At 45.5% G+C, this 25,887-nt stretch overlaps 1 protein-coding gene across 1 annotated transcript in view; it reads right to left on the bottom strand.

Annotated features, from left to right (window-relative positions):
- DEPDC5 (DEP domain containing 5, GATOR1 subcomplex subunit) overlaps positions 1-25,887 on the bottom strand; it is a 148,722-nt gene that overhangs the window by 32,253 nt on the left and 90,582 nt on the right. The window contains exons 31-33 of the mRNA XM_004716736.4: positions 24,816-24,949; positions 18,453-18,561; positions 14,297-14,362 (exon numbers count right to left, since the gene is read on the bottom strand). Coding sequence (XP_004716793.1) covers positions 14,297-14,362; positions 18,453-18,561; positions 24,816-24,949 — 309 coding nt within the window. The remainder of the gene's footprint in view (positions 1-14,296; positions 14,363-18,452; positions 18,562-24,815; positions 24,950-25,887) is intronic.

Below are 25,887 nucleotides of genomic sequence, written 5' to 3'. Positions count from 1 at the left end.
TTATAATATCTGTAAAAGCTCCCAATAAAATGATTTTTAAAAGAAGCTTCTGTCTTAGAAATTCAAAGGGACTGTTCTATCTTGTCCTGTAGGGTGGCCACGAGTCAGACTAGACCAGATGGCAGTGAGTCTGGGTTTTTTATTTGGTTAAGGAGCTACCTTTCTTATCAGGAGTTGACGAACGCCTTCTGTGAAGGGTCAGAGGGTAAATATTTAATGTGGTCTCTGTTGCAACTGCTCATCTCGGCCACTGTGGCATGAAGCAGCTATAAGCAGCACAAATGGGTGTGGCTGTGTTCCAATGAAACTTTCTTTACAAAAACAGATGGCGGGCCCAATGTGGTCCATAATTTCCTAACACATGTTTCAACAGGCTGCATGGAAAGGCATTTAATTCAGGTTATCACACCAGGAGGTGTGCTGGTGGTGTACCGGCTGTGCGTCAGGCTGCTGAATGCAAGACCAGGAATTCCACCAGCCACTCAGCAAAAGAAAGATGAGCCTTAATGATGATGGCAGCAAATGTACAAATGTGCTTGCCACAGTGGATGGATGGATGGTGAAGAGTTGTACGAGTCCCCAATAAAATGATTAAATTGAAAAAAAAGAAAGATGAGCTTTCTACTCCTGTAAGAGTTAAAGTCTCAAAAACACACGGGAGCAATTCCACTCCGTCTTAAAGGGTCTCTATGAGTCAGTACTAACTCCACGGCAGGGGGTCTGCGGTTGGTTTTTCCATACCAGGAAGAGTTACTTATTCTGAACGACTTGCTTCTTTTTATCTTATGACTACTCTGAATTATGGTTGTTGTTTTTTTTAATGTTTCAATGTGGTCCAAATATAACATTTGCGACATTGAAGATCACGGAGTTCACGTGCATTGCTTCTTTTTATCTTATGACTACTCTGAATTATGGTTGTTTGTTTTTTTTAATGTTTCAATGTGGTCCAAATATATATAACATTTGCGACATTGAAGATCACGGAGTTCACGTGCAATCAGTGAAGTGGATTAGTCATCAGGTTGTCCAACCCTAACCACTATCCATTTCCAAATGATCCTACCTCCACCAGGAGCAGCTCGGTGACCCCTAGGCGAGGACTCCTGATTTTCTTCCTCGCTCCCATCCCTGGTCATCACTTAATATATAAACCTTGTTCTTTACCAATTTGCCTGTTCTTGATATGTCATAGAAGCAGATTCACACAATATCTGTCCTTTGGGGACTGACATGAAACTCAGCATAGAGTTTTCAAGATTCATCCACCTTGGAGCATGTATTAGGATTGCCATTTCATAAGGGCTAAGCTAGAAATGATTACTTGCATGAAATCTTCAGATTTAACAAGGAACCTTTTAAATAGCATCTGAAAAATAATAGACAAGCAGAACTTCTGCCACTGGTGGACAGGTTGCGGCATAAACGCCTTTCTTCGATGTGCATGTCCACCAGAATCACGCTGAACCTCGAGACACGCGTGTCACGCTTTTCTTCGGCTACCTAGTTAGGAGCTAAATTTAGCACAAAACTTGACTGACATTTCCCATTTAGTCAGTTTTATTCTGGGGATTACCTTATGTCCACATTCACTTGAAGTAGCCTTTTGGAATAAGACCAAGGGTAAACAACAAGGAAAAGCAGATTGGGACAAAATGACAAAGGGCCAGGCACAAACAGGTGCTTGCCTAAGATGTATTTCATCTTAGGGACCTTGTCCCAAATCCTCCTTACAGGATTCCATTTACAAGCACTCCCCAAATTGTGACTTAGTTCCATCCCTAAGTCTGTCTTTAAGTTGAATTTGCACCTAAGTCAAAACAGTTAAGTACAGCTCATATTATCAGTGCCTCTGATGTTTGTCTTAGTATATACTATGAAGCATACCTGTCTATGTATTAAAAAAAATAAAAGAAACACAGATACACTAAAACATCTTTATTATAATATTTCAGTAGCCAAAATAGTGTTTTGATGACTATCATAAAGTACTGCCAGTTTGTTATTACAAACCATTGCGTGCACCTAAACATTTTAACATAAATCGGCTTGATGGCAGCTGATTTTTAACTGTGAGTTGGAATGTAAATGCAGGGACTACCTGTAATAGATATCAACATTCCTCCTTCAGAAGGAGCAGCCTAATCTCTCTCCTCACACTTCTTGAGAATGGGTCAAACTTGGTGACTTGGTTCCAAAGAAGAGGGAGGGGAAAAGGAAAAAGAGTAACTTACCGTGAACAACCTGGCCAACAAGTGAGCAACCCCATCAGTGTTGCTGGGTGGGTCTCAAGCTTTTGCAGATAAGTGACAAGAAAGGCATTATCACCTCGGAGTCTAACACTAGATAAATCCAGGTTCTGGGACATTCTGGAGGACATGTGGCCTATAATCCTCAAGACTAATGCTTTCCCCCCCTCTTCACCCCCTCTCCCCCACTATCATGATCCGAATTCAACCTTGCCAGTCTGGCTAGACCAGAGGATGTACACTGGTACAGATAGGAACTGGAAACACAGAGAATCCAGAGCAGATGAGCCCTACAGGACCAGTGGAGTGAGTGACGATACTGGGAGGGTAGAGGGAGAGTGGGTAGGAAAAAGGGAACCGATTACAAGGATCTATATGTGACCTCCTCCCTGGGGGACGGACAACTGAAAAGTGGGTGAAGGGAGACATCGGGCAGGGCAAGATCTGACAAAATAATAATTTATAAATTATCAAGGGTTCATAAGGGAGGGGGGAGCGGGGAGGGAGGGGAAAAATGAGGAGCTGATGCCAGGGGCTTAGGTGGAGAGCAAATGTTTTGAGAATGATGAGGGCAATGAATGTACAAATGTGCTTTACACAATTGATGTATGTATGGATTGTGATAAGAGTCATATGAGCCCCTAATAAAACGATTAAAACAAAAAACAAAGACAGAGAAACAGCCACAAGGAAAGGAGACTGGAGAGCTCTAGCAACTATATCCCAGAACAAAAAGAGGGCATTGGCAATAAAGAAATAAAAGCAGCAGCTAAAGTTGAGCTAATTTTTAAAACCACCAAACAACAGTTCAGCAGCAGCAGCAAGCCTGCCACTCCCACATCCCACTCCCCAGGTCTCCAAACACCTAAAGCTGGGGTGGGGTGGGGGGGGAGGTAGCTCTGCCTGGAATTAGTCCCAATCAATAAGGACCTCCACGAGTGCCCTACTCAAGCTGCCTGTCCTCCACCCTCTCATGTTAGAGGATAACCAGACAGCAGGAGGCAGCCTTATCTGCTAGCCCAGCTCTTCGGCACATTTCTGATAGAAACAAACTGCTTTGTCTTATAAGGAGACACTGTTGGATGTCCCTGGGTTCCAGTCTCCTGGCTCCCTCAGAGCTGTTAGATGCATTCTAAAGGGACCCACGACAGATCCCATGTGACTTCTATAAAGGAGAGCGTGGGAATGACTCAGACCCACAGCCAGGATGTTTCCCAAACTTTATAATTTCAAGGAAGGAGGTTATACTGTCCTAAATCAAAATTCTCTTTCTCTGATACCCCCTTTATCAGTTTTGAACGGGAGGGGTGGGGAGCGGGGGTTGAAGAGGAAAGGAAGGGAACCCTACTGGTGATAAAAGGGTAAGGTCCCTAATTAATTTTCCTGTCAAGAATGTCAGATCCTATCACGTTATTGAGAATAAAGGTGTCCTATTCATTTATTCAAGGAGCCCTGGTGGTGCAGTGGTTATGCATTGGGCTGCTAACCACAAGGTCAGCAGTTTGAAAGCACCAGTTGCCTTGTAGGAGAAAGAGGAGGCTTTCATTCCCGTAGAGTGATAGTCTCGGAAACCCACAGGGCCAGTTCTACCCTGTCCTATCGGGTCATTCTACATCAGAATCGCCTCGATGGCAGTGAGTTTGGTTTGTGTTTTTCATCCATTCATGAATGCATGCATGTAATCAATTTTATGAGCTCAACTCTGGAACTAATGTGATCTATGGAACAGACATACAAAACCCCTTGTTCTGAGGGAGCCTATCATTAAATAAGGAATGTTTGGAAGATGGTTTTCTCATTTCTGTATCTCCCACAGCATGTGACACAGCCCTACCTACAATAGGTGCTCAGCATTTGGCATTCACTTAGAGGCGTGTTCTCCCTAGCTACAGCCTTCTTTCTCACATAGCCATTCTAACTCCTCGTTCTGAACGCTAGCTTATCTTAAACTTCCTGTCACTCTAAAAAAGATGAAACTACTACTGATAAAACAAGTAGATCACGAAATATAGTAAACAGAAAGGGTATAAAAGTGTGGAATGACAGTATCTCGATGATATCTAGAATTGTACTATCCAATAAGGTAGGTCTATTTAAATGTACATTAACTGGCTGGGGGTGGGGGGGGTGGGGGGGAAGGCAACAGTTTCCTCAGTTGCACCAGCCACATTGCAAATACTCAGTAACCAGCCTGGTGCCTACCCTATGGGGGCAGTACAGATACAGAATATCTCCACACTTAAAGAAAGCTCTGTTGGACAGTCCTGATCCCCAGAAAACCAACATCAAACACCAGACTTACTGACATCGAGTTAATATTGACTCATGGCGAGACCCTATAGGACAGGGTAGAACTGCCCGTGACTTCTGAGACTGTTAACTGTTCAGGGGAGTAGAAAACCCAGTGTTTCTCGCACGCAGCTGCTAGGTACCATCAGAAGGAACAGAACAGACAGAGGTGCCATGGAAAAAGGAAATCGGTAGCCTACAGAGGGCTGAGAAAAGACCCTGTTCACCAGGACTCAAGAGGTCACTACAGAGGTCTGAGAAAAGGCCCTGGTCATCTGGAACTCAAGAGGTCACTACAGAGGTCTGAGAAAAGGCCCTGGTCACCTGGAATTCAAGAGGGATGAGGAGGATGGCAGTAGAGGCTGGAAACGGAGAAAGGAGACTGATCATGTGGAATCCTTAGGGCCATCCTAAGAATCTGGTCTTTATGTTCAGAGGGAGAAGGCCAGGGAAAGGCTTATTCCAAAGTGGCATAATCTGCTTTATATTTTCAAAGGCCACCCTGATGGAAAGCAGACAAGAGGCCAGGATGTGAGCAGGGGGTGCATAGAGAAGGCAGCAGCAGAGTCCTGGTGAACAACAGTTGCCTGGGGCATACAAAGATGGTGGTGGTAACAGAAGCGATGGAGAGAAGCAGACAAGTCCAGAGACCCTTGCCAGGCAAATCCCATATGATTTGCTGGGCTCTGAATTGTTGAGAGCCAGTCTTCCCAGTGAGAGCCGCTGGTAAGGGGCAGCGGGGGATACAGGCAGGAAGACACACCAACATTGGGTCAGGCCTTTGGGGGCCACTCTCCTTGACCCTCAGTGTCCTGTTAGACTCCAAATTGAGCCCAAAGACACCGAGAGACTAATTTATAAGGACAATTCCATTACCAAGTGTTTCTTACACTTTCCAAATTCTTACGTAATTCTGTAACGATAAAACCCCATTTCTGGCGAGCTGTGCTCTGGTCATTAGACACAGTCATTGTCAGAATGACGAATCGGTGGCACAAAGGGCCCTTTTCCAAGAGGTTGTGCAGCCTCTCACCTGAAACCCTCAGTGCATCGATGTCTGCTTCCACTGTACAAGAATTTCCTTCCCTTAGTGGAATCACAGGGCCAGGCCGGCTAGCACCCTTGGCCAACAGGACACCCTCCTCAGCAGGAGCTGAGAAGAGGAGCAACAGCACAAGCCGGCCCGAGCGGAAGCACTGACTGCTTGCCCAAGTGCAGCAGGCTCATCGCAGCACATCACTAGATGAGGCAGGAGAGGTCACTCGGCCCACCGATCTTAGGCCCACTCTGAGAGATGATGGCACAGATCCAACCAACTCATTCATTTGTATGAGCCCCCACCGGGCCCCTCACTTCCTCACAAACCTCTCCTTGTTCCCCCTCACCCACGCAGACTCATGGATGAAGAACTCACTCACTGTGAACGGGACCACAACAGATGCTTCAGCACATTCCACTCTCACTGCAACTCTATGAAAAGAGCAAACTTGTGAACCGCATTTTACCGAGGAGCAGCCTGGGGTTCAGAGAGCTCGGCTGGGGGAAGGGCCATACCAGTGTGGGGTGGCTGACATTCACACCGAGGTCACCCGACATGCTCACCCTTCTCTCAGGAAGCTTCAGATACATTCTTTGAATAGTCCAGTCCTAGAAGTAGGCTGGACAGAAACGGCAGCTAGAATAGCAGCAGGCACCAAAGAACAGATGGCAGAAAATCGGCACTAAATTTTGGCTTCCAGGATTGCACCCATTTGGTGAAACACTTCAATTGGCACGCCATCAAATTCTGGAGCCTTGCTTCTTGCTAGCGCCTTCAGTGAAACGAGGTTTATGCTTCCAATACCATGGCTTCTGGATCAGATGTTGCGCCATTAGTGCCGTCAAGGCGGTTCGGACTCACCGAAACCCTGGACACAACAGAATGAAGCACTGCCCGGTCCTGTGCCGCCCTCACAACCGTTCTTGTGTCTGAGCCCCATCAGCGCAGGCCTTGTGGCAATCCATCTTGTCGAAGGTCTTCCTCGTTCTCACTGCCTTGCTCCTTTACCAAGCACGATGTCCTTCTCCAGGGACTGGTCTCTCCTGACAGAAGACAAACTCTCACCATCCTTGCCCCTAAGGAGCATCTGGCCGTGCTCCTTCTGGGTAGATTTGTTGGCTCTTTTGGCATGGTACTTTTCCCATGGCACTTTCAATATTCTTTGCCAGCACTATAATTCAAATATTATATTGAAATGTACAATGACTTAGCGTTGAAAAACCAAAACAGAGTAACACACTCAGCATATCTTAAACTCAAAGAACTGAAGAAAACAATTCAAGCATCGAGTTGTAATAGTGAAAGACACTACGGGCAAACTACAGATTGATACAGGAAGTTTCCAAAGGAGATGGAAAGAATATACAGATTCACTGTACCAAAAAGAACTAGTGGACATTCTACCAGTTCAGGTGAGAGCATATGAGCAAACACCAATGATGCTGAAGGAAGGAAGTTCAAGTTGCACTGAGAGCATTAGGCCAAAATAGGGCACCAGGAATTGATGGAGTACCAAGTGAAATATTCCAACAAGATGACCACTCTCTTACTCATCTATGACCGGAAATTTGGAAGACAGCTACTGGGCCAAATGATTAGAAGAGATCCTTTTTTGCACCTATTCCAAAGAAACGAAACCCAACAATGCCCAAATTATAGAACAGTATCATTGATATTACAGGCAAGTAAAATTTTGTTGAAGAGCATCTAAGAACAGTTGCAGCAATATAAAGACAGGGAGGTTCTGGATGGATTTAGAAGAGGATGTGGAACACGGGATATCATCGCTGATGTCAGATGGATCTTAGCTGAAAGTCGAGAATACCAAAAAGATGTGTACTTGTGTTTTATTGACTATGCTAAGGTATTTGACTGTGTGGCCCATAACAAACTGTAGTCACGAGAAAAAGGGGAATCCCAGAACAGTACACTGTGCTCCTATGGAACCTGTATATGGATCAAGAGGCAGTTCTGCACACAGAACAATGGCATACTACATGGTGGATGTCAAGATGTGTGTCAGGGTTATAGCCGCTCATCATCTTGATCATATGCTACCTCTTAAAGTGGCTGAAAATCAACCAATCGTTTTGGCACAGTAATTTTCTGTATTCCTTCCATCTTCTTTAGATATGTCCTACAGCATTCAATATTTTCCCATCGTTCACTCTCAGTCACTGCCATCAAGTTGATTCTAACCCATAGTGACTCTACAGGACAGTGGAGAACTGCCCTTGTGGGTTTTGGGGTTGTAAATCTTTATAGAAATAAAAGGCCTCGTAGAGAACCAGTGGAGAGGTCTGAGGGGTCGGCCCCAATCTGAACTACTATGTGGACACCTGCCCTTCCCCCCAGAAGAATTTACTTCAGAGGACAGCACTGAATTTCCAGCTCTAGGAGAGGGACATGTCTGATCAGAGCACACAGGAGCAAATGAAGAGGAAGGAAGAGAGAGTGGAGCACATCCTGGCCCACCAAGCCTTGAGGACAATATTCCCACTCAAAGCAGCCAATCCACAGTGAAGACCACATGGCCGGCCCCACTATGAGACATGACATCCGTCACTGGCCCTTAGCCCTATGGGGGACAACACTGGAAAGACAGTGTGGGAATTCTGCCCCATCTGATCCCACCACACCAAGACAAAACACTAAGGGCATGGAACAGAACAGCAAGAGGAACAGAGCAACGTACTCCCCAGGGAATACCAAAAACAGACTTTGGGGCCAGGACTTGGCCTCCCACAGACTCAACCAGAAAACACTCCTAAAGGCCAACAAACAGACCTTGAACTAACTACAAGCTTTTCCTTTTAGTTTTTGTTGTTGTTTTTCTGTCATTGGCTTTTTGTTGTTTTGTTTTCTTTCGTTACTTTGTTTTTCTCTGTCTTGTTTTTGTGCATGTTATTATCTCCGCAGGTCTGTCTACTGAAACCCAAATGAAGGCTGAACATGATAGTGGGACACAAGAGGAAAGTGAAAGAAAATAGAGGAAAGAGCTAGGAGGCAAAAGGCACTTATAGAAGTCTAAATAAAGGCATGTACATATGTAAATATATTTATATATGAGAATGGGGAAATAGATCTATGTGCATATATGTATAGGTTTAGTATTAAGGTAGCAGACGTACACTGGGCCTCCACTCAAGTACTCCCTCAATGCAAGAATACTTTGTTCTATTATACTGGCATTCCATGATGCTCACCTCCCCATACAATCGCTGAAGACAAATGGGTGCATAAGTAAATGTGGTGAAGAAAGCTGATGGTGCCCAGCTATCAAAAGATATAGTGTCTGGGGTCTTAAAGGCTTGAAGGTAAACAAGCGGCCATCTAGCTCAGAAGCAACAAAGACCACATGGAAGAAGCACATTAGCCTGTGCGATCACGAGTTTTCGAAGGGATCAGGTATCAGGCATCAAAGAACAAAAAATCCTATCATTGTGAAAGAGTGGGAGTGCGGAGTGGACACCCAAAGTCCATCTGTAGGCAACTGGACATCCCCTTGACGGGCCAGTCAAGGTGCAATGTAGCAATGATGAAACATACAACTTTCCTCTAGTTCCTAAATGCTTCCTCCTCCCCCACTATCATGATCCCAATTCTACCTTACACATCTGGCTAGACCAGAGAATGTACACTGGTACAGATAGGAACTGGAAACACAGGGTGGGTTGGAAAGGGGGAACAGATTACAAGGATCTACATATAACCTCTTCCCTGGTAGATGGACAACAGTAAAGTGGGTGAAGGGAGACATTGGACAGTGCAAAATATCACAAAATAATAATTTATAAATTATCAAGGGTTCATGAGGGAGGGGGGAGCGGGGAGGAACGGGGAAAAATGAGGAGTTGATACTAGGGGCTTAAGTGGAGAGCAAATGTTTTGAGAATGATGAGGGCAATTAATGTACAAATGTGCTTCACACAATGGATGGATGTATGGATTGTGATAAGAGTTGTATGAGCCCTAATAAAATGATTTTTTTTAAATGTCCTTTTCTTTTTATGTGATGTTCTTGATGTCATCCCACAACTCATGCTGGTCTTGTCATTAGTGTTCAATGCATCAAATGTAGTCTTCAGATGGTCTCTAAATTCACGTGGAATATACTCAAGGTTGTATTTTGGCTCTTGTGGATTGGTTTTAATTTTCTTTAGCTTCTATCTGAACTTGCATCTGAGCAAGTTCTACAGTAAGTCAGCCCTGGCCTTGTTTTGGCTTCTCTATCATCCCTTCATATAGATGTAGTCAATTTGGTTCCTGCATATTCCATTTGGTGAGGTGTACATGTAGAGTCACTGCTTATATTGCTGAAAAAAGGCATTTACAACACAGAAATTCTTGAAAAATTTTACCATGCGATCTCCAGCTTCATTTCTATTACCAAGACCATATATTCCAACTACTGATTCTTGGTCTTTGTTTCCAACTTTCGCATTCCAATCAGTAATTATCCATGCCTCTTGATTGCATGTTTGATCAATTTCAGATAGAAAAATGTAGGATTCTTCAATTTCATCATCACTGCTTTAGTGGTTGCTGCATACATCGGAGTAACAGCGTGTATCAACTGGTCTTCCTTGTAGGCACAGAGAGATCCTATCACAGCACTGTACATCAAGATAGAGCTTGAAATGTTCCTTATGATGATGCATGTGATGCCATTCCTCCTGACCCTGTCATTCAGCACAGTAAGCCATACGAATGCTTAATTCAGAATGGCCTCTACCAGTCCTGGTCACTAATGCCTAGGCTATCCATCTTCATGCATACTATTTCACTTTGGATCACTTCCAATTTTCCTACTTCGCATGCATTGTAATTATTAATGAGGTCTATAAACTTTGCCCCATCCCTGTCATAGGATTAATTCTAGTTTGAAGACGCAGCTCTTCCCCAGTCGTATTTTGAGAGCCTTCCAACCTGAGGAGCTCATCTTCTGGCAGTACAGGTTTCAGTGGCTAATCCTCAGTAAGGAACCACTTTTTCTTTCTTCCTTCCTAGTCTGTCCTTGGTCTGAAAGCACCTCTGACACCTGTTCAGGACTCCTGGCACCTGAAATTCTGGTGACATTGCTTCCAGCTTGACAGTAACACACAAACCATCCCAGTATACAAACATACAGATTACTTAGTAGTTAGGTTAAACGACTATTTAGGATTGGATGATACACAAGGGGTTTATTTGTTTAGGTTTTCTTCTTTTTTGACTTTTTGGTTGAAAGACAATTTCATGGGATATTTTTGGTTTAAAGTTAAAGATTATCTCAAGGCAAAGTTTTGGAGATTCACCAGTCTCCTTTGCTCCAGAAGGTATAAATTACATTAGAATTTGATATTCCATTCTGTATGTTCCCCTTTTTGATTAGGATTCTCCCAAAGTCTCAGATCAAAACATTCAGTAATAGTAGAGGAAAAAGAATGGCTTGGAACAGAGTGATGAACAGAGGCTCTAATGAACACCGTGACGTCTGCTGGTGAAGTCAGACAAGATGGTACCCGGTGGGAAACCAGCATGGTGAGTTTAAAGAGCCATGGTAAGTTTAAAGAGCTAAGGCCAGCATCTTGGACCCAGCAAAGTGGAGGTTAATTACCAGCCACCTTCAACCTCTGATCAAGAGGAGGAAATGAGTGCCAGAAACCAGAAGGCACTTGTTCTGCAGAAAGCTGCAGCGTGCAAACAGAGCCCTGTCTCCATCCCGTGCCTTTAATGTGTCAAAGAGACAGACTGAAGCGCTTATTCTTCAGTACTCTCTCTACTGACATACTTCTAACCGCCAAACTACACAGGTGGTCACATCATCCTAGGAAAAGCAAGCGGAGGCAGTGTCTTTACAGAAAGAGATAGATGCAGACACACACACAGATAGATGCAGATACACACACACACACACACACAGAGGAATTAGGAAGTGTGGCATCAATGTGTCCTTAGAACTAGAAAAAAGAAGAAAAAGTAGTTATCTTTCTTTGTCCTTTCATTTCTGCCTGTTAGAGCCAACCAACGCCTACTGTTACTACAATAAAACATCAAAAATCTTTGAGTGGAGGGAGAATGTTTAGTAATACGTGCAGTTCATCTTGTATTGTTGTTCCTCCTTTTCTCTTGTCTCATTATCATAACTGGGAACTTCCCCTAGGACAAGCTGTTGTTCTGAAACAACAGACCAGTCACTCCTGAGGAGCCCAGACTGCAGGCCACAAACAAGCCTCGCCTGTGAATGACTCACAGCATCCAGTCAACCACCTCCACCTGAAAAGAATTGCTTGCTTCCCTAAAATTAGGAGAGATTTCTTGCTACTCTTATAGGCTCTTATGATTATCCTCTATATCTAAGGTGACCAGATTTTAACATTGGTAAAGCGGGACAAAAGCGGGACACCATTGATAAAACTCATATCCTGGCGAAATAGCCACATGGCAGCTGAAAACCGTATACCCTAGCTTGTCCTGCATTCTTTCCAAAAATCGGGACTTTTTTAAAACGGCATGAGATGCGGGAAAAATTGTTAAAAAGCGGGACTGGCCCGCCAAAAGCGGGACGTCTGGTCACCTTATCTATATCCCATATAAACAGAAAGCAGCTACAGAAGGAAAGACCTGATCCCATAAAGAATTATGTGTATGAAATCTCTCAGGAGAGAAATGAGGGAAGGGAGATGAAGGTGAAGATTTGAACAGTGCAAGTGCTGAACCCACAACATCTCTGGACTACATTTCCCAGAAGTCCTTGCTACCCTGATGGACATTCCTGGGAAGCTCATGTGCAGGAAACGTTTAAAAAGCTTGATGTGCACGCAGCAGACAAGAAATACCAAGGTCAGCCATGCTGGCTGGTAAAGTTTTCTTCCTCCTAGGAGCTTCTACATAAAATTCTCTTGTGATGTCCTACGTCTTCCAAAAGTAAATCTTCCTAAAAGAACTTAATTCTCGTCACATCATCCTGCAGGGTTGCTACATAGTGAGAAGGTGGATGGAGATTACGGTGCATCCAGGTGCCTCTATGCAGCTTTAACTACCAGAGCTAGACAATGATCACTTCATCAAATCCCTTTCCACTGACAGACTCTGGGATCCAAAGGGTGCATGCTGAGCTCCCTATAAACTATGGAAATTTTTAAAGCAAGAAGAATTGGAAAGTTGCTCCCAAAGAGAAAAGAGGCCTCATTCGAACACCAACTCTCTCAGGATCATAATCCCTATTTTGTGAAATTTCCAAAGCCTCTTCTAGCATTCATTTCATTTCAAACTGAGAATTGTCCTTGTTGCTGGTTAAGCAGTGATCTTCCTTATTAATCTTGAGGTGCCTGAAGAAGTGGAGACATTTAAAAAGTGGAGAGAGCAACATGGAAAAACTTGAACACATCATATTGAGTGAAATAGGTCACAAAAGGGCAATACTGTTTGATCTCACAGGAAAGAAGCAAATATATAGACACCAGAGCATCGAACAGTGTAAGACATGACAAAATAATAATAAAATATAAATCATCAAGGGTTTGTGAGGGAGAGGGGGCAGGGAGGGAGGGCGAAAATGAGGAGCTGATACCAAGGGCTCAAGTAGAAAGAAAATGTTTTAAGAATGATGAGGGCAACAAATGTACAAATGTACTTGACACAAATGGATGGATGGATGGATGGATTGTGATAAGAGTTGTACAAGCCCCCAATCAATAAAATAATTTTTTAAAGAAAGAACGAAACCAGAAGTCATTAGTGGTTATGAGTGGAAAGGGGAAGGAGGCTGAGGTCATGTTAGCAGTGGTAGAACAACTGGGACCTTGAAGAGTGTAATCAATGTCATTCATTTTACATACAGAAATTGTTTTTCTTTTAAATTCAGTAATGGGAACTGGGTACCATCCAGTTCTGGTCTCACAGCAAAGAGGCAGGTTGTTCATGGAAGCAATTAGGTAAACATTGTTTCCTCTTCCTATTCTGAGTTCTCCTTCCTCTGCTGAATAGAGATGAACAGAGACCGGTGCTTGTGCCTCGAGGAGCCATAAGCAAGCATTCCAGACCCAAGGCACTATGCCATGAGCTGGGAGGCAGAAGAGAAGCACTAAGAATACCACTGGGCCAATTAATTGGGTTGTCTCCTGAAACCGTGACCCTGAACCTTCAAGCGAAGAAACCAAAAGTCTGCGGCATGTAGTTGTACAGAAGCAACCTCAGCAGCTGTTCTTCCTATTGCAATCAGCTGCAACTTTAAAGAAATAATTTTTTAATATACTTTTTGAACAATCCACCAGTCCCTCCCCTGAAGTCTGTTCTATATTTCTGAGACCCACCATCCACATACTGTTAGCCAATGGTCTAGCACATGCTGATTAGCAACTGTGTGCTTGTCGAACATGGGTATGAATTAATCTGGCTCTACTGGGAGGAAGAAAATAAATGCTCAGTTCCTAAGGAAGCATACTTTATGTTCCAAGTGCAGAAACACCGCAGGGGGACGATGTCACCACGTGGCAAAGATGTAGTGTCAATGATGTGGAGCAGATGGGCAGAGAGGAGCGTGAGCGCAGATGCTGGTATGACTGTTTACGCTCGGTCATCTCTTCCAGCCGTGGAACGCCATGGTGGTGAATACACACATCTGAACTCACATCCACTCTCACTGCCCCTCACACTCAATGCCAGCCCAGTCCCACCAGTGGCATCTGCTGATAGGACAGGCATTTATGGGTGTGGCGCCAGGGGTTGGACTAACCTGCAGGTAGAAGGCGGCCGATACTGTGCGTGGGCTGCGGACAAACTCCGTAAAGAAGGCCCCATCCTGAAGTCAGAGGAGCAGGAAGCGGCGGCAGTGGAAGCAGCAGCAGGTGCAAGGAAGCGAAGAAACAAAGTGTACCAGCAAGTTAACCATCAGGGGAAGGAATAGGGCGGGGGTGACAAACAAAATATAAAAAGGAGAGAAATAAGGACACAGGAGGGAAGTAGAAAAAAGAAAGAAAAATAAATCCATCCAAAGAGATAATACTCAAGGTGCAAAGCAGACAGTCCATATGTATGGGAGAAGCACCTGGGCGGGGTCCAAGCTCCCCTGGGTCTCATCAAAGCACAGTATGGATGTTTACTGCCCACCTACATGCTCGGAAATGCCGTCCGCCCGGGGAAAGGCCACGGAGCAGCTTGGTGGGGATGGCCGAGAAAGGATTCATGGCTGTCCATCTGGCTGGGGCGTGAGATGCAGAGAGGCCAGACATTTCTACTTCTGCCGCTGTCACTACAATGGCAGCCAGACAGAACAAGAGGAATCGCTGTAGGAAATAGTCTTAATTTTCGGGACAGACATGGAGCGTAAAAGCAGCCATATTGTCTCCTAAACTACTGTCTAACGAAAACGTCACCCAGAAGCTAGAGATATGTAGTTACAGTACAGATGTACAGGCACACATCGTGAGATGCTTCACGAAGCCACCTGCCCATCCTGCCTTACGCTGGTTAAGGTTCAAACCCCCAATCCCATCACCCTCGAGTCGATTCTTGCTCACAGGGACCCTATCAAACAGCAGAACTGCCCCACTGAGTTTCCAAGGCTATCATCTTCACAGAAAACGCCCATCACCTCTTTCTCCTGCTAAGTGTGGTATGTTCAAGCCGCCAACCTGTAGCAGCCAAGCACTTTAACCCCTGAGCCACCAGGCTCCCTCTGGTATGGTTCCAGTCACTGAATGTTTGAAGCAAAATGGCACAGAGGCTTTTCCAAAGACTTCTCCTGGAACAAATAAACATTTTGCACACACAACCTCCCCAAGCTGTTCCTGGGCTTCAATAGTCAACCAGGTCGCAGCTTTGGCCTTCCGTGACTGGCACTGGCCGAGCCGCTCCTCTGAAGAGGCATCAGTGTGCTGCTGGGTGCTGTCAAGCCTGGGTGCTGTCAAGCCTGTCAAGCCTGTCAAGCACCTGGGTGCTGTCAAGCCTGCAGGACAGAAGTGGAGAGCCTTTTTTGCTGCCAAGGGCCATTGGTTATTTATAACACCATCCTTGGGCCCTACTGGCCAAACATTTAACTGACTCATCCCAAATGTGATGGCTGGAAGTGCATCGCTTTGGTGAGGTGTGTGAGGTTAGTTGGTACTGATGATGCCCAAGGCCTTGTTTGGTCCGTGGACTGGATGTTCCCCACCTTTGCTACAGGACAAAGTAGAGCTGCCCCTCGGGGTTTGTTAGGCTATAAATCTTTGCTAGTTGTTTTTTTCCTCCTGAGTGGTCGATGAATTAGAACCTCCAACCTTTCAGACAGCTGTCAAGCACTAAACCACTGAACCACCAACAATCCTGACAGCACTAGTAAGACACATAATGACAGTGCTAGGAGCCTCGACCATTCCTCAGATCTACACTGCTGCCTTCACAACTTGCATGTACTCTAAACTCTGGCTTGGACCTGCCTTTTCTTACCCAGGTAGGAAGGTATCACAGGACCAAGTATAAAGCCAGTGTTCACTGCTGTTACCCTTTATACGGCGGGAAAGGGGTCCCTGATTCCATCCCATCCAGTGGCTATCAACTACTCCAGGGAGATTTGGGGGCGCTGTGAAGATTTCTTGGGCAGGAAATGAAGGCCTGGCTCTCCTGTCCCTATTTACCAGAACCTTCTACCAGCACCTTTATATTCAGAGTATGCTTTAACTGAACAAAGGATTCTGTGATGACAAATTTGGAAGCTAATGATCAGCCTAGCCGCATCATTTACAGGAAGAAGAAAGTCCACACAAGCCAAGTAATTTCCCCAAAGATACCAAATCGCTACGTGATTTCATTCCATTATGACAGTCCTCCTCTCCCTTAGCTGCCATGGAGCCCCTTCTGCGTAGCCATTTCGCTATGCAAAGTGCGTGAGCCTGCCCCAGGCCATGGTATTTTAATAGCTTCCCACACATGTGAGAGCTGGACAAGGAATAAGGAAGGCTGAAAAAGAACTCACGCCTTCAAATTAAGACAAGAGCAAAGTCCAATGAATATATCACAGTCCACAAGAAGAAAGAGCCAATCTATCTTGGAAGAAATACAGCCAGAACGCGCCTTGCATGGTGAGACCTCAACTCTTGAACTTTGAACATGTTATCAGAAGGGACAAGCCCCTGGGGAAGGACATCATGCCTGGTCAAATGGATGAAAACGAGGAAGGCCCTGAGTGAGATGAATTCACACAGGGCTGCAACAACGGGCTCATGACTGTGAGAACGGAGCAGGACCAGGTGGTGTGTTGTCGCTTGGGCGCGAGGCCATTGTGAGTCACACTTGACTCAAGACACCTCACAGCAACTTCTGTAAGAACCGTGCGTCCTCGAGAGTAAGCCGACCCCGATCACAGCCGAGGCACCTCGCTTTACCACAAAAACAGCATTAGAAATGTGCTGAAAAACTCGGCTTATACACGAGTATATACGGTACATCACTACCACTCACTTCTCATGCTGTGCTATAATTATTGTTTACAGGCTTATTCCCCAAATACACTGTAAACCCTGAGAGCTAGGCCAGTTTTCTTAGCTCTGCATCCTTAATACACAGTGTACAGATGATGCTCGATATCACGACTATCTAACACTAAATCCGAATCCTTTATCTTGCCTCCTACAGGGATTCCATCATCAGGTATGACTTTGTTTGCTACTTTTTTTCTGATTTTCTTACATCTTCTTAAAGTCAAGAAATGCCCTCTGTCCTTTCAAAATCGTTTGACTGTTTATGCCTTGATAGGACTGGAAATTCAGAAATGGCCCTTGGTAACTCTCCAGGTTGCTGTTTTCCTACAGTCTGTCCTCAAGTCAAAAAATGAGACATTCAAACAGCTTGTTGCCGTTTCCTATAAATGACTGCAAACCCCAGAAGCAGGCAATGGAAAGGTGGACTGTGGAGATGCAAACTCAGGTCCCCTAGGCAGCCTGATCACATGTTGACCAGGGTTCTCCACATTGGCCATTGCGTGGCATGTTTGGGTTGCCTTTTGCCCTGGTCACCTGGGACTCCAGAGCTAGCCACAAACCCCGCGATAGTACCTCCATGTGGATGAAGTGCTCTGTTGGAAGACAGCAAGAGGAAAGTGCTCCACACAGCAAGCTAATGTTTGGTCTTTGGGACAGTCTACTTTCTCTACGTGTCAGTCCTTACAAGTCCCCAGGAAGTCAATGTGCGGTGGTAAAAGTCAATAGACAACAACACACAGGTATCATGGGCATCACTGTTTCAGTTGTGTCCCTTTCCTACCAGAAATGTGGACACAGAGAACGTGAGGAGTTAGGTGAGGAGTTGCAGACAGATTGTTCTAAAACCCCAGCCTGCACCAGGGGCTCACAACTATTGCCAGCAGGTCAGACCCTGCTTTTTTATAGCCTGCAAGAAAATAAATGTTTTCACAGTTTTAAATGATTACAGAAGGCCTTATACGATAGCTTTGATTTACATCTCATTCCACACAACCAAAAATATTTCTAATTTGGCCCTTTAAGTAGGTTGCTGACCGGAGATTCTACAAGATGATTACAGCCTCCATTAAAATTTTTTCTCATATTTTAGTTGCAAAACTTCATGGATTAGCAAAAATTATGAAAATCAGAGAAATCATTTTCACTTTCGACAAAAACTAAGTTGAATGAGGGAATAACTATATGAAGTACTATATCATTATTTTAAATAATCACGTTTTAGCAAATTGTATCATGATATAGGGAAATTTCAAGATATAAAGTAAAATCAATTGGCGTGTACTTGATCACAATTGTGTGTGTACTTGAAAAATAAAATTAGTCTTCTGAATCTCCTTAATTTTCCTTCCAGTGACAGGAACCAGATAAGAAAGCATAATCAACTCATTTTACCACATCATATGGAAGCCCTTCACCAGAAGGGCCTCTTACCTTTCGTGGGCTGTCCACGTAGGTGGGTGTCATGGCAACACTGTTGCTCTCTGTGGACTGAGCGGAGCTCTTACCAGCATGCACCGCAGCCTGCTGCTCACCAAGGCACCTGGAACAAGGAAACACAGGTGGCTGCAGGTTGCTCAGAGCTTCCCCAAGAAGGAGCCATGATAGCCAAGATGAAGATGTCACTTTCACGCCATCTTGACATGACAGGTCCCACATGATACATACCCTTTAGTTCATTCACTGTCCTCAACAATCACAAGTCCTCCATAGGAAACCAGGATGGAGCCCAATTTAAAAAGCCTCCTGGCAGTCCCTGGGGCTTACACACGACTCTGCACGGGCTTTCATGGCTCCATCCATGAATACCATGTTTTTAATCCTCTGGGGAGATTTTCTTCCTGAATTTATTATTAAATATGCCAACAAAAATGCATGCTGAAAACTAAGATTATATTAACAAATACCTCAATTTGACAGGGAGAAATGCAATCAGTCTACACTTTCTGAAGGTATTTATAGCCTTATCTTTAAATACTTATAATACCCCTGCCCAACACACACACACACACACACACACACACACCCCTAAATTACTCCATTAATCTCAGCAACACAATCTCCTAACACAAGACAACTGTGCTTTCCTGATCTTTCATCTCATTCCAATGTACATAAATGCATATTCACAAATTTACTTCCCTAAGTTTCCTCCTCAAGAACCATGGTGGTGTAGTGGTTCCATGTTGAACTGCGACCTGCATGGTCTGCATTTCGAAACCATCAGCAGCTCCATGGGAGAAACACTGGGCTTTCTAATCTTGGAAACAGTTATAGTCTTGGGGTGGGGTGGGGGGGGTCCAAGACGAGTCAGCATTGACTTGATGGCCGAAAGCCTGGTTTAGTAAGTTTCCTCATCACTAAAATTAACGATGAACTAGTATACCTTAAATGTTCTTCCCAATGAAATCATTTAAACATACTCCACTGTATGTTCAGTAAGTATTCCGGTGGCTCACATTAAGAGTCTTAAAGGCTTCTTATCATGACACACCTGTCATGATAGACACTCTTAGACACTGCCCAGGTTCCTGTCCTGAAAGTTCTACTGCAACACACCCACCTTTGGAGGGTGATTTAGCTCCAGCACTCACACGGGCCAGGTGAGGCTGTCCTTAGGCCTGGGTCACAACCCCACTTCTCTCGTTGCAAGCTAGGGAGTTTCACACATGCCTCTGCACTTCAGACCACTGGCCTTCACAGATTCTCCCTAACTGCAGCCCCCTCAGGGAGGGCCTGGAAACCCTAAACTCCAGAGCAGCCGCCCATTCTCATCTTTCCTCTAATCATGTGGCCAGACTCAACCTGCTTCTCCATCGCGACTTTTCCCCAGTTTCCACTCAGCAAGTGAACCAAGGTGGTTCACTTTGCAAGCACTGCAAGGGTGGGCCTGGCGGGTCCCTGGAACTTGCCATCCCAGACAGTGGAGTTCTGTGATGGGCACAGACTTTCCAGGCTTAGGTGCATCTCCAGGCAAACCACATGCCAACATTCAAAAAGCCAAAACTCAAAAACCCATTGCTACGGAGTCAGCGCCAGCTCACAGAGACCCTATCGGACGCGAAGAACTGCCCCGTGGGTTTTGAGGCTGTAGTAACTCATTACAGGAGTAGAAACCTCGCTTGCTCCCGAGGAGTCATTGGCAGTTTCAACTGCTGACCTGATAAACGCAGATAGTGGCCCAACTCAAAACCACTACACCAACAGGACTCCTTCAAAAGGCCAGAGTCCCTTTTATTTCCTTCAGTCTCCCAGCAGTTCTAGTTGTATGGCTTTTCAAATGCAAAGGTCCTGAGACGGAAGACACTGGGCGGGGCTTACTCTTTTCTAATCCTGCTCCCTTGGCTTCAGCAGAAGAAAGAGGGAGCTTTCTACTCCCGTTGCAGTCTGGGAAGCCCACAGAGCAGTTCTACTCTGTCCTACAGGTCACTGTGGCTCAGAAGTGACTCAAGGGCACAGACATTCCTTACAGGGAATTTCGAATAGAAAAGGATCCTTAGCAAATCTATTTGTAAAGGCTGAAGACAGGAAGGCTTACCTGTAGGTTGCAACCCTTTGGGAGTCAAACAACCCTTTCACAGGGGTCGCCTGATTCAGAACAGTAGCAAAATTACAGTAATTAGGTAGCAACAAAAATAATTTTATGGTTGGGGTCACCACCACATGAGGAACTGTATTAAAGGGTCGTGGCATTAGGAAGGTTGAGAACCACTGGCTTACAAGATCTTTCTATTCATAATTTCCAATATTCACTTCACACGTGTCTCTGACTCACAGCGACCCTATAGGACAGGGTAGAACAGTCTCTGAGTTCCCAAGACTGTACCTCTGTATAGGAGTAGAAAGCCCAGTCTTTCTCCTTCAGAGCGGCTGGTCATTTTGAACTGCTGACCATCTGGTTAGCAGCCCAACTCCTAACCACTACACCAACAGGGCTCCTAGGTTCACTTTGATCACACACTAAGCCAATAACAGTAGGTCCAATAAATCAGTATAATAGTATAGCCAGGTCCTAAACACAATTCCTTTTAGAACATTCAAGTTCAGCGTTCACTCAGACTATGGCACTTGTATGCATATGGCCTGACGTCGCAGGCTGCAGTGTGAATCCAGCAGGCTTGGTCTGCTCTCTTTATTGTTAAATGCAGCCCTCTGGGTCCTGTACATTCTGAAAATGGGAAGTTCTACACAGACGTTTGAGCAGAAAGAAAGAGTACTTCCTAAGTTGCAGTGTGTACTTTTGTCTGGAGGCCCAAAGGGTCTTGGGTGTCTCTTTTTGGTGATATTAGTAAACACTGCTGGTTTCTGCTAAATTCATTAATTAACTAGAAATTACATAATGGTGGCCTTCTACCATTCCATCTCTATGCATTAAACGGAATGCTTTAAAAACAGAAACTGCTTCACACTCTGAGGTCTAATTCGATTCGTATAGGAAAAAGCGGAATCTGTAGATTTGATCCTTTCTTTCAATCACTTGTACTGTACTGTCTCTCTGTCCACGGCATCACAGTGGTCTTTTCTCAGCCTCATCCACACGTACACACCCAAGTACACGTTCCCTCCATCTCCCGAGGCTACAGTAGCAGATGAGAACAGGGACGACAACCGTGGCCAGGAATCTTGGATTACTACAGTGACTCTTCCTATGTATTGTCTGATCCATACAACTCACTGTCATTAATTCTGACTCATAGTCACCCTATGGACAGAGTAGAACTGCCCGTGTGGTTTTTCACGGCTGGAAATCTTTATAGGAACAGAAATTGTCATCTTTCTCTCACAGAGCAGCTTACCCTACCACAATGCATAACCTAGTGCACCGCCGGGGCTCCTGGGACACACAACAACCCACAGGTAGTGACTGGTCTCCACGCTCCCCTGGGGATCAGGAATTGGATTCAGAGAGGAGGGAGCGACTGTACTGTGTGTCATGGCTCAAGGAGAATGGCTGGATGCATCCGGGGGAACATATACGAGAGCACATGCCACTCTGTCAGGAAGAGAGCACCAGGGAAGTGACATGTGTGCTGGGAGGAGGCCACAGCCTGCACAGGCACAGGACGAAGTACAGTCACAGATGCTCCCGACCGATCTAGGCTGCGCCTATCAGCCTGCTCTAATCACCAAGCCACCAAGTACACATAACCAGAGACATCTTAGATAGCGGTGAACATCTGGTCTCTTTGCGGTGTTTCTTCCCTACCCTGCCTTGGCTGCCCCTGGTTCCTTCTTGTTGTTTAGGAGCAGAGAAGACCATTAACCAGCAACTTACTGCTTCCCATGCTGATCTCACCCACACTGATAACCAACACGGAGCCTCTCTCCTCCACACAAGACTGACTACGAATATCTGCGGATAGAGAAGGGCTAGAAAGGAAAAGGAAGTAGGATGGGGTGGGCAGAACACGGTGATGGTGACACAGCAGGACTACAGGTGACATCGTAAACATTCTTTCTCACGTTGTGATAACATTGTTCCTCACGGTAAATACTGTTGAATCTGTTTGTCACAACAGAAGAAAAGAGAAACACAAAGAAGGGTGCACCAGCAAATGTGATATAAAAATCAGGCTCCCTCGATTCTCTCTACCTTCAGCTTTGAGGAGATGGACCTGGCCACCCAGGAGCAGTCCTCTGGAGCAAGAAGTGTGGGGCCTCTGTGTCTTGCTCCCACTGTGGGGCAAGCTGAGCCTCATGCTTTGTATCAGGGGATGCTATCACCCCAAGGAAGCCCTCTGCTTCTCGCCTGAGCAGACAGAGGCTCCTTGGACATAATGTACTCACAAACACATGAAAATAAGATCCCCACCCACACTTCACAGCCTCCCAGCAACCTAACGCTCCCTCTTCTTTTTCCCAATGGGACAGGTCTGTGATTAATCACAAAGCAAACCACCCGGACAAAGTTCTGGGCTCTTTCTTGGGTCTGATAAAAGATCTTTTCTGAAGAGGAACTAGCTCTCGGCCATGAGCCCAATCTAGCCTAGCTCACCCACCCCCCACCCCGCCTGCTTTTTCCCCCTTCTTTTCCATCTGCACCACCATCCATCTTCATGCAGCCTCTGCCATCTCCGCCTCAACAGGTCAGCCTCTCAGCCGGGCTCTGCTTCCTGGCCAGCCTCCCTCCTCCCCTATACACACGCATGCCTAGAAGTGAGGGCCACCGCTGAAAACAGGACTTCCACCCAAGACACCAGCCGGCTATTTCATGATCCGCTCCCACTACCATGACTCGAATCCTATCTTGCAAGACTGGCTAGACCAGAGGAGGTACACTGGTACAGATAGGAACTGAAAATACAGGGAATCCAGGACGGATGAGCCCTATAGGACCAGTGGTGTGAGTGAGTGGCAAAACGGGGAGGGTAAAGGGAGAATGGGTAGGGAAGAGGGAACCGATTACATGGAGCTGTGTGTGACCTCCTCCCTGGGGGACAGACAACCAAAAAGTGGATGAAGGGAGACGTCGGACGGGGCAAGATATGACAAAATACCCATTTATAAACTATCAAGGGCTCATGCGGGAGGGGGGAGCGGGGAGGGAGGGGAAAAATGAGGACCTAGTGTCGGGGGTTTAAGTGGAGAGAAAATGTTTTGAGAAACGATGTACAAATGCGCTTTACACAATTGATGTGTGTATGGATTGGGATAACAGTTGTATGAGCCCCTAATAAAATGTTAAAAAAAAAAAGAAAATGCAAAAAAAAAAAAAAAATTGCTGTCATTGTTTCCCCAAAAACCAATTTTATCAAAACAAACAAACAAAACCATTTTATCAGGAGCGAATCCAGACGTCGTATGATTGTATTGCTGTCACTTGAAAGGTACATTTCCGTATCATGGCCTTGATGTTTACAAAAAGAAAAGAATGCTTATCTTTCAGAGATTCATACTGAAATATTTACAGCTGAAGGATGATTATCTGGGATTTGACAGACAGAGAACGGGACACCAGTGAGACAAGATCATCCAGGGACAGGCAGTGAAGCTGGCGGGTGGGGAGACGGGGGTGAGGGGTGCGGCCTGTCGACCTTTTTAATCTGTATTAAGTCAGGAAAACCTTCAAAGGATTCCTCCTGCTACAAGGAAGTGGAACAGCTGCCGGACGTTGCCGCTCTAACCACGTCCCACCCCGCGCACTCCCGCACTCAGCCCTTGTCTGAAAGCATCATTTGTGGCACTCCTGTGAGGCACGGCAGACAGATGAGGTCCGGTCCCCTCTGATCCATTCAGTTTCACGTCCATACAGGGGTCCCACAGTATCCCTTCTTCCACCATTCACACCGCTGCCTTCTCCCCTCCCTCTGAGTGCACAGTGAATTCAGGGCAACATGAGCAATGATGTGGCCCTGTGCGGAATACCGCTAAATGGTCTTGGAAGCACAGACTGAGGAGGTAAAGGAGGCCCCTCAAAGCAGGTCTTGCCTGTGCATGACAACAGGATCCCCTTTCCACCAAGTTTCACTTCCCCTGGGCTAGTCCTTCCCTCCCTTCACAAACCAAAGTCACCGCCACTGAGTCAATGCTGACTCACAGTGACCCCCGTGGGTTGCCGAGACTGTGTTTAAGGGAGTAGAAAGCCCCGGTCTTCAAGGCTGGCCTAAACTTCACCTCGTAGGCACTCTGCTCTTCACAAGACATTGTCCTGTGAACTGTGCACTAATCCTTACACAGGGGCCACACCTTCTGATGCCCAGGAAAGCCAACTGGAGAGCATGCTCACGAGAGTTGGGACTGACGGCCCTTGGGGCTGTGGGACGAGGACAGATCGATCGATGTCCACCTGGCACTTACTTCTGACTGGCCTCCATCTCCAACAGAGCAGACAGAGCGGACGTTCCCTTCTTCCCAACCGGGGGGACGGCAGACTCAAGGGAGTGTGTAGAAATGGGCCCGGTCATCTGCAAGCCTTTCATGGCAGCTCCTTTCTACAGCAGAGAGAGGACACAAGGCTGTCACTATCAGCCAGGGCATTGTCCCACTGGACGCCATCCATTTCTTTTCCTTTTTCCAAAACATTTCATTAGGACATAATCCAGACAGCAAGCCATTCAATAGTTTAGTCATATTGAGCAATATTATACAATCATCACAAACATTTTCAAAACACTCTTGCTTTTTGTAGTCCTTGATATTAGCTCCCCAAGACCCCCACCCCCTAGAACCCATCCTCCAAGAACCCTGATGCTACTAATTGTCTCTACAGAGTCACCCAACCTGGGTTTCATATACCGAAAAACAGAGAGATACATAACAGAGTCAAGAACGCTACCAACAATAACAAAATACAGCAGAGAGAAGCCCCAGTTGGGGGGCAATAAATACGAAAAAACAGATAAAGGTCAAAGTGTATCCGAAGGAAGATCAAATGATGATCTTTTAATCATTCAAGTCAGATTTCTCATTTTCATCTATTTTATTTTAATAATTTCTCCAATACTCTGTCTGGTAGCCAGGTTATTCCCAATATTCTGTCTGGTAGCCAGGTTATTCCTATCCCTCGTTTTTTGGTCAGAAGGGTTCCACTGGAGGCTTATTCCCTGTGTAGATTCTGCTCATGTATTTTCGGTGGTCACCATTCCTGCCTCAGCACAGGCTTCTACAACTATAGTAATTCAGACCTGGGTACCCAAGTGACAAAGTTGAGGAACACAGGTGCTTGGTGTTCAGTAAGTGACAGAAAACTGTCTTTCACCCCACAGGTTGTTGGGCTCAAAACAAATTGCCTCTTTGAGTTGGTATAAAGATAACATCTTGTTCCCTTCACTATCGCTGTGGGAAGTAACATTATTCTTATTTCATTAAAGAGTAAACTGAGGGTGGTCAGCGAAAGAAAGTGAAATCCCAAATCCCTCTGGAGCTAGAA

The sequence above is a fragment of the Echinops telfairi genome, unplaced genomic scaffold, assembly GCF_000313985.2.
Source record: "Echinops telfairi isolate 266 unplaced genomic scaffold, ASM31398v2 ScPeMD7_29;HRSCAF=101, whole genome shotgun sequence".
Classification (NCBI taxonomy): Eukaryota; Metazoa; Chordata; class Mammalia; order Afrosoricida; family Tenrecidae; genus Echinops; species Echinops telfairi.
This window is presented reverse-complemented; position numbering and strand designations above follow the sequence as displayed.